Below are 9442 nucleotides of genomic sequence, written 5' to 3'. Positions count from 1 at the left end.
AGTGGAAAAGCAGAGAAGTTGCATCACTGGTGTGGCAGTGATTGTGGGCTGTGGGTACAAATGCCAAGGCTTTGGCAAGGCAGGGTCTTGGACCACCCCTCCTCTCAAGTTTTAGCAGTGAGGTCAGTGTACCCTTGTGTTTTTTTGAAGCTTGATTTTTATCTCTTTTAAGAATAAAACGAGTCTAAAGAGCCAGCTAATGAGTAGATGTGGCCACCTCCTAAGACTTCTGATGCCTTCTTTTCTTCAGTGATACTAGAAAGAGACTTAACTTGAGATGTTGATTCCAGTCAAAGTATGGAATGAACTGACTGTCAGATGGCTGTGTGAGTAGGGGACAGACAGCTAGACTTCATGCATCGGTCGTAGGAAGTCTCTCATAGCCTCGGGGAAATAAAGACAAATGCAAGCGTATTAATTTGGATGTTGGCCCTTGTGGTGACTGCCATGTATTTCTAAGAATTTGCATTTCCACTTTATTTATAGTGACTTTGGCTCTTGTCTGGTAGTCACTATTGAGTGGTTACCCATGGAGCTACTCCAGAGTCTGTGCTCAGGGATCACTCCTGCTGGTGATCAGGGCACCATATGTGGTGCAAGGGATCCCTCATGCAAGAGAAGTGCCTTATCCCTTGTACTAACCCTGACATTTAGATTTACATAAGAATTTAATTATATTCAAATAAATGCAATGCTCTGAATGAGAGTTGTCTTAGCTCCAGAATATAGTGAGAAGACGGAAAGAAACTGGGTGGAGGAGAACATTAATATGAAAGGAAGGGGGTTGGCATCAAGTGGTCTCAGGTGCATTAGTAGAGATAAAAAATAAGACAGTAGTAAATATCTAAAACAAAGTCAATAATACTGGAATCAAGAGACCATAATAATAACAACGACAACAACAATTATCTAAACTTTAAATGGGCCTGTTATATTAGAAGGCTGAGAGGGAAAGGGTGGTGGTTGGGATACACTCTGGGAACATGGTGAACGGAAGTTGACACTGGTGGTGGGATTGGCCCTGATTCATTGTATGTCTGAAATCCAACTATGAAATTACTTTTGTAAGTCACAGTGGTTTTTTAAGAAAACAAAAATAAAAATAATTTAGTTATATGCAGTAGGAGACCTCATTCATAGATAATTTATAGATGATTATTATACTTTGATATTTATAAAGAACAGTCAATTGTTTTTCTGGGAAACTCAAGGTTCCCAGGCTATTTCCAAATTTTCAAATCCTAGTTATCAATGCCGTCACTTCCAGATGTTCTTCCCTAAAGTTTCTGGTTTCCATATCCCTGTTTCTTTTCCGTTCAATGCTCCTGACTTTTTGTTGGGTACCATCTCTCTGGAGGCTAACCACTTCCTTACCAGCCCCTTCCACATTTCCCAGGAAAGAAAGATTATTGGCAAACAGACTTGAAGAACAGAAGTTTTCAGAAAAATCTGCTATGAAGAAATGAAATGCAGGCAGTCGATGGCCAGTATCAGCCTAGACCAGTATTTCTCCAGGAGATGCCAACGGCACCAGAAGCAACAGTTGCGTAATTGGCGAATCATAACATAAGACTAGGGGCCAGCGTATAGGTCATGGGTCACACTGGAAGGGAACAAGATTGGAAGGGGGCCACGTTCAGGAAAAGTTTGAGAAAAAGGATCTGGTCATCATAGTGTTATTCATGCAGCAGCTTTACTACTTGCCAGTGGTGGGTCGCTATCTGCTCCCTGCAAATCAGAGACTCTCCCCCCATCTTTGCTCCTTGCGAGTCTTCACAACTTGCTCTCCAGTTTTACCTCTTATCCATTCCCAGGGAATGCCAGACTACAGCACAGAAATGTGGTTCTCTGTCTGAGGAAGGTAGCTGGTTTAGTGAGGGCGATGGTGCTTTCATGCAGTGATCATTACTGGTGAGCATTCTGCCAGCTCTGCATGCCCACGGGGAACTGATTCAGTGCTTGCCGGGCCGTGCAGTGCTGTCCTGGCAAGATGGTGTTGGGGGCTACCATACGACCATCCCAACGTGATGACAGCTGCTGGTCAAATAGGCTTCCACATGCCAAGAATGTGTTCCAGCCTTTTGAACTATCTTCCTGCCCCAAAGGTAGCCTTTTATTTTTTAATAAAGAAATGTGAACTTTGTTCTAAAAGGTCCCACTCAGATTAAGCATTAGCAGAGTCCCATTAAAATTATAACTAGCAAAAAGGAAAATCTCTTCCTAAGAACTCTATCATGACCCCTTAAAACAAAGGAGAATTAATAGCAAGGACCTGAGAACAGCAGATGCTTCGAAGCCACCAGCTCGAGAGTTCAGAGTCACAGTCTGTGGGAAATGTTGCTCTCACGGAGATTGTCATGAGTGAAGAGCTTTCTACTGTGTAATGAGGGACATCAGACAATAACAGTTCCGGCCCTTTTAGGAAGAATTCTTTGTAAACACCATGCTGTCATAGGAAGCAAAACTTCAATGACTGTGTTTTTGTTTGTAAATTATAATTTATATAGTGTGCATTTTATTTGGGACCACACAGCAGTCCTCAGGGCTTATTCCTGGCTCTGTGCTCAGAGATCACATCTGGTGAGCTTGGACGACGCTCTGCAGTGCCAGGGATTGAACTTGAGTCAGCCACATTCAAGGCAAGGACCCCACTCACTGTACTATTTGTTGCTCTGGCCAAAGTTATATCTACATTTTATTATATGTAATTTAAAAATAGTTATGTAATGTAATTTAATTATGTTCCATTTAACCATCATTATTAGCTTAAGGTGTAGTTTGTTGTAGTTTGGAGTAGTAAGTGGAGTAGTGATAAATATCTTTAATCAATAATATTTGTGATCTGGGTATTTTCTAATGTCTTGACTTTTCAGATGCCTGGGGTATGTTTCATATGAAAATCATCTAATTCTCTCCTGATTAATATGCATATGATTGCATTCCTTTTGCCTCGCCCTTCCTTCATTAATTTCTCTCCACTTCTTTCATTAATTTCTTTTTTGAAAAGAAAATGGCCTAGATGTGCAAAAAGATGTTTTATAAAATATAGAAACTTTTCAAGACACTGATATAGGGATATATGCTTCTAAAACTCTCTAAAATGGCTAAAATATGGGTATCAATCAATTGGACAAACACTAGCTCTTCTAGGGTTAATGTTAGTTTAAAAACTTTTTTTTAAAAAACACCTTTTATCCACTCATTCATTTATTTTTCTCTCATCTCTTCTAACTGAATGTGGTGAGTAAGATTTATGCATGCCTTGATTCTGTCACTAGCACACTTTGCTGTGTACTCACCCACTCCTTATAATTGTGGTCCTTCGCACACATACTCACTGGGGATTGATGTTAGTTATGGAGTTCAGGCACATGATGATTGTAGTGCTTGTGCGTTACACATTAATTGTGTTGTTCACACATGTGTTGATCAAGTGGAGTGCTCATGGGGGGGGTTTTACCCTTTTATGCTGTGATGCTCGGACACACATACCTGGATGCATTGGGACCAGAAATTGATTATAGCACCAAGGATTGCAGATGGCAGAATTGTCAAGATTCCACTCACCTTCCAGCTTTTATTAATTTTTTAATTTTTTAATTATATGTATTTATTTGACTTTTAGGCTACACTCAGTGGTGCTTAGGGGTTACTCCTGGCTCTTTACTCTTGGCTCTTGACTCAGGAATCACTACTGGCAAGCTCAAAGGACCATATGGAATGCTGGGGATCGAACCCTGATTAGCCATGTTCAAGGCAAATACCATATCCACTGTGCTATCGCTTTAGCCCCCTCTTCCAGCTTTTAGATGTTAATTCTTATATTCTGGATCTTGGATGTTTCCAGTACATCCATCGATAGAGTCCAGAGTGATTCCCAACAAGTCATGAATTATTTAAAAACCATAATAACCAATAAATTCTATATTTTTTTCTTTTAGGGCCACATCCAGCAGCACTCAGGGGTTACTCCTGACTCTGCACTCAATAAAGTATTCCTAGCTGGCTCAGGGGACCATATAGGATACTGGGGATCAAACCCAGGTCTGCTGAGTGCAAGGCAAATGTTTTCCCTGCTGTTCTATCTCTTCGCCCCACCCCCCATTAACTATTAATGAGCCTGTGCCTACTAAGTGTCAGTTCTGAATGGAGAGAGCTAGGATTATGAATTCCATAGTTAGGACACACTGTAGTTTTGTTTGTTTGGCCACACCAAATGTGTTCAGAATTCACTTTGAGCTCTGCTTTTAGGAATCACTCCTGGAGAATTTGGGAACCATGTTGTGGGCTCCTTGTCCCTGCAGGGAAACCACAAACGAGGGTTAATTTCTTGGAGGGAATATGGGTTTAGAACATACAAACAAAGAACAGACACAGACAAAGAAAATGGGAAAATTAGTGGAATCAGCTAGCTTCCGTTTATTGTAAAGAGGGCAGATCATTCAAGGCTTGTGGTTACACAGATAACAGCATAAGTTTTTTTCCTTAAGATTCCTCAAGTCGTCTAGCTACATAATAAGCAAAGATTTCCTAACATAACTCTCCCTAGCACCTGGCTACATAGATAACAAATATTGCTTCTCCCACGGGAGAACCCACCGGATGTGTCTAGAATATGTTCTGGCTAAAATATGTTTTTCTCTCAAGGTTACTGGCCTTAGTGTTTGTCACAATGCCTCACGTAACCTTTTAGATTGACCTTAGTAAAGGCAGGCTGCATCCTTGTTCAGGTCTCTTGAGAGACTCCTAGAGACTGTTAGGCCTCAGGCATCTTCTAGAGACTTACTAGGCTTCAGCTCCTCATACCCTGTGGCGTGTCCAGGATGACCATATGTAAGCATCATCCATTGTAATTTAAAAAAAATTATTTTATGAATAACCTAATTATGCAACAACATGATGAGTTCCAAAGAAACAAATATCACAATGCTTCCCACAGTAACTACCACTTCCAGATGCCCAGATGCTCACTGATTCAGTAAGAAAATAAAATACATTTGATCCCACAAGTTTGAAGAGTGATCACCTAATCTGGTGAACTTAAGTGGTGAGAAATTCATTGAATTCTAGTCAAGATTGATGGTGAATTTATATGAATTTATAAATTCATTTAACCAAATTCCTACAAAATTTTGTAGGACATTCAGAGCGTCTGTATATTAATTTTTTGTAGTTTGCATAAGAAAATGTGACTTCAATGAGGCCGGTGAGGTGGCGCTAGAGGTAAGGTGTCTGCCTTGCAAGCGCTAGCCAAGGAAGGACCATGGTTCGATCCCCCAGCATCCCATATGGTCCCCCCAAGCCAGGGGCAATTTATGAGTGTGTAGCCAGGAGTAACCCCTGAGCATCAAAACGGGTGTGGCACCCCCCAAAAAAGCAAAAGCCCAAATCTCTATGTATTTCATGCAGATATTTATTTATAGCATTTAATATGGGTATAATAATATACAATATGTCTAATGTAATAAATAATAGTGCTCCTCTATAAGTATATGCCTCTTCAAGCAACCTTTTCTTTTTTCTTTTCTTAATTTTTATTTTGATCATATTGACTTACATATCTTTCACAGTAGTATTTAGGTAAATATTAACATTGAATCAGGGAAATACCCATCACCAAATTAGTCCTCCCCCCATTCCCAATCCCTTTCTGCAACCCATATCCCCCACCATCACCCCCTGGGCTGCTAGAGTAGGTGGACCCCTCTTTGTCTAGCTTACTATTAGTGATCATATATCTGTTTGGTCCTGGTACCCTCCCTTGTTTCCCCCTCTATTTGAGAGGCGGAGCTAGATAAATCGAGGTATGTGGTTTTGTTTGAAGGAAAGAAAAGCAATAGAATGGGGTAAAAAATAAGTAAATAAATAAAATTTTTAAAAAAATCAAATAAGCTGAAAATGGGCGGAGTCCTTCTAGAGGCTTTCAACCTCAATTTGAGAGAGGACATGAAAAAGGTAATTGAAACACCACAACAATACAGAAAGAAATATCAAATTAAATATCCAGTGAGCACTAGAGCAATAAAGACAAGCACCACACAATAGTCTCAGTCCTGAAATCAAACCATGCCGGGGTGCAAAAAGAAAGAGAAAGAGAAAATAAAATAAAATTGGAGACAGCGACTTCAATATCTATACCAAAATAAAGAAGTCAAAAAAATCACTCAATCCCCGGAGAGATAGCACAGCGGCGTTTGCCTTGCAAGCAGCCAATCCAGGACCAAAGGTGGTTGGTTCGAATCCCGGTGTCCCATATGGTCCCCTGTGCCTGCCAGGAGCTATTTCTGAGCAGACAGCCAGGAGTAACCTCTGAGCAACGCCGGGTGTGGCCCCCCCACAAAGAAAACAAAAAAAAATCAATCAATAAATATATATGTGGATAAAATGATTATTTTGTGATTTTTTTTCTTTTCCCCCGTGCATAGGCACAGTAACTATTGGGGATATTATAGAGGGAATTCCCTTGGTCTAGGAGATACAGGGTTTCTCCACCCCTGAAGTATACTGTCATGGGATTAACTATAGACTCCTTGCATGATCATTTACTCTCCCCCTCAGTCAAGCAACCTTTTTTTGTGACTCCAAATTAGTTGCAATATTTTCTTCCAGTAGAATAGAATTGAACACTCAGATAAATCCTCACTATATGCAGGCAGTTAAATGATAACCAAGAAATCAAGAGCATAAAAGGGAGGAAGAAAAATCTCTTTAATAATTGATATTAGGAAAATTGGTAAGTCACATGTAAAAGATTGGGGTGTACCACTGTCTCACATCATACACAAACGTTAATACATATAGATAAAAACCTTAGACGTGACTTCTGCTAAAGCCCAGCTCCTGGGAGGAAGTAGATCTGGGGCTAAATATTTGACCTGTAGATCTTTCTGGAAAACTTCACTCTTTATGGGATTCAGCAAACAATTATTCATGCAATAACACGTTGACTATAGTTGGAGCACTGCAGCAGATGAGGCTCTGCTCTAAGGATCCCTTCTGGAGGGCTCAGGACCATATTGGGCTTCTGAGGATCAAACCCCGGCTGGCTACATGCAAGGGATGCCAATGTGGCCGATGTGAGTGGTGGTTTGGAGACAGAATCTGCGAATGGAAAAGAGACCCTAATGCAGGAAGGTGCTGGGGATACGATAGAGGCAATGGATACTCAAGCAGGCTTTGTGGATGAGAACAATCGGCAGTTGGGAGAGATCCTGCCTGCCCTTCATGACCAACTACAGTTTTCGTTGCAATGTGTGCCGTCATAGTGGGAATACCTATTTCCTCCGCAAGCAAGCAACTTGAAGGAAATGTGCCGTAGTGCTTTGGCCAACCTGACATGGCAATCTCGAACACAAGATGAGCATCCAAAAACTATGTTTTCCAAGGATAAGGATATCATACCATTTATTGATAAATACTGGGAATGCATGACAACCAGACAGCGACCTGGAAAAAATGACTTGGCCAAATAAAATTGTTAAAATAATGAGTAAAGAAAGAGATGTTTTCTTGGTAAAGGAGCATCCTGATCCTGGGAGTAAGGACCCAGAAGAAGAATATCCAAAATTTGGACTTCTGGATCAGGATCTTAGTAACATTGGTCCTGCTTATGACAATCAAAAACAAAGCAGTGCCATGTCTACTGGTGGAAATCTAAATGGGGGAATTACAGCAGGAAGTAGTGGAAAAGGAAGAGTAGCAAAGCGCAAACAACAGGATGGAGGAACCACAGGGACGGCAAAGAAGGCCCGGAGTGATCCTTTGTTTTCTGCCCAGCGCCTTCCCCCTCATGGTTACCCCTTAGAACACCCATTTAACAAGGATGGCTACCGGTATATTCTAGCTGAGCCTGAACCCCACGCTCCTGATCCTGAGAAACTTGAACTTGGCTGTTGGGCAGGAAAACCTATTCCTGGAGATCTCTACAGAGCCTGCCTGTATGAACGGGTTTTGTTAGCCTTACATGATCGAGCTCCCCAGTTAAAGATCTCTGACAACAGGCTCACCGTGGTTGGAGAGAAAGGCTATTCTATGGTTCGAGCTTCTCACGGTGTTCGGAAAGGCACCTGGTACTTTGAAATCACAGTGGACGAGATGCCTCCTGACACTGCAGCCAGACTTGGTTGGTCCCAGCCGTTAGGTAATCTTCAGGCTCCTTTAGCTTATGATAAATTTAGCTATTCTTGGCGGAGCAAAAAAGGGACCAAGTTTCACCAGTCTATTGGCAAACACTACTCCTCTGGCTATGAGCAGGGAGATGTCCTGGGATTTTACATCAATCTCTCTGAAGACACAGAGACCGCCAAGTCACTGCCTGATACTTACAAAGATGAAGATCTGATAAAATTAAAGAGTTATCTGTATTTTGAGGAAAAAGACTTTGTGGATAAAGCAGAGAAGAGCCTCAAGCAGATGCCACATAGTGAGATAATATTTTATAAAAACGGCGTCAACCAAGGTGTGGCTTACAAAGACATCTTTGAGAGAGTGTACTTTCCCGCCATCTTGCTGTACAAGAGCTGCACAGTTTCCATTAACTTTGGACCATGTTTCAAGTTTCCTCCAAAGGATCTCACTTACCGCCCTATGAGTGACATGGGCCTTGGTGGAGCATACCCTGGCTGATGTCTTATATCACATGGAGACAGAAGTGGATAGGAGGCATAGTCCCCCCTGGGAGCCCTGACCATGACCCTCTTATTTCTGTCTTTGCTGACCTGAAATTTCTGGGAAAAATGAGCAGGACAGGGGGTGGAGGTGTTTTTGAAATATTGCAGATGTTTTATAAAGGATGCTGCACAACAGGGCTTTGAGCAAGTTCAAGGCTGGGCAGGCCTAGGAGAAACCTGTCCTCAACCCACTCCCTACTCTTGGTGGCTGCTCTTACCTTGGTGCCCACTGCCAACAACTGCTGACCCTCACCCCTCCTTCCTTAAGCTTCCTGTGAAACTGGTGCTGTGTGCCACATGTCCCACTAACTAGGACTTGTTATCTTATCGTATTTTCTAAGGTGTGAATCTTGTCTGTAACACATGTAAAACTGTTTCCATCTGTGGTTATTGACTTCATCCTCTCTAATCTCCAACGCTAAAATCAATGACTCCACATTCCAAACTACTCCAAAAACTTATGTGTGGGATTGTGTTAATAATTTGAACACTGGCATCTCTGAAACTATTAGTTCTCTAGAACAGTAATTATGAAAGGAGCATGCTTGTAGCTTTCAGGAAACTCTTTCCAATAAAACTGGTCTTCAAAAAAAAATCTTAGACGTTAGACCTGGTTCATAAAATATATAATATTATATAAAATATAATATAATATATACAATAAAATATAGACAAAACACTCTATTATATTGGCTTCAGGAATTTCTTCAGTATTCAATTCCAGTGGCAGGAAAATAAAGATTAAAACAAACAAGTTTGATATTCTACCAAAC

The 9442-nt window shown here is 41.1% G+C and overlaps 1 protein-coding gene across 1 annotated transcript; it reads left to right on the top strand.

Annotated features, from left to right (window-relative positions):
- The first annotated feature begins 7109 nt into the window (after window positions 1-7109).
- LOC126020415 (set1/Ash2 histone methyltransferase complex subunit ASH2-like) lies at window positions 7110-9226 on the top strand. Its single transcript, XM_049781886.1, is given in 5 exon segments — window positions 7110-7207; window positions 7209-7291; window positions 7294-7451; window positions 7453-8600; window positions 8602-9226. Coding segments are annotated over 5 exon segments (1557 nt in total). The 5' UTR covers window positions 7110-7124; the 3' UTR covers window positions 8687-9226.
- The last annotated feature ends 216 nt before the right edge of the window (window positions 9227-9442 follow it).

The sequence above is a fragment of the Suncus etruscus genome, chromosome 10 (assembly GCF_024139225.1).
Source record: "Suncus etruscus isolate mSunEtr1 chromosome 10, mSunEtr1.pri.cur, whole genome shotgun sequence".
In the NCBI taxonomy this organism is placed as follows: Eukaryota; Metazoa; Chordata; class Mammalia; order Eulipotyphla; family Soricidae; genus Suncus; species Suncus etruscus.
The sequence above is the reverse complement of the archived record's forward strand: the minus strand, read 5'-3'. Positions and strand labels throughout refer to the sequence as shown.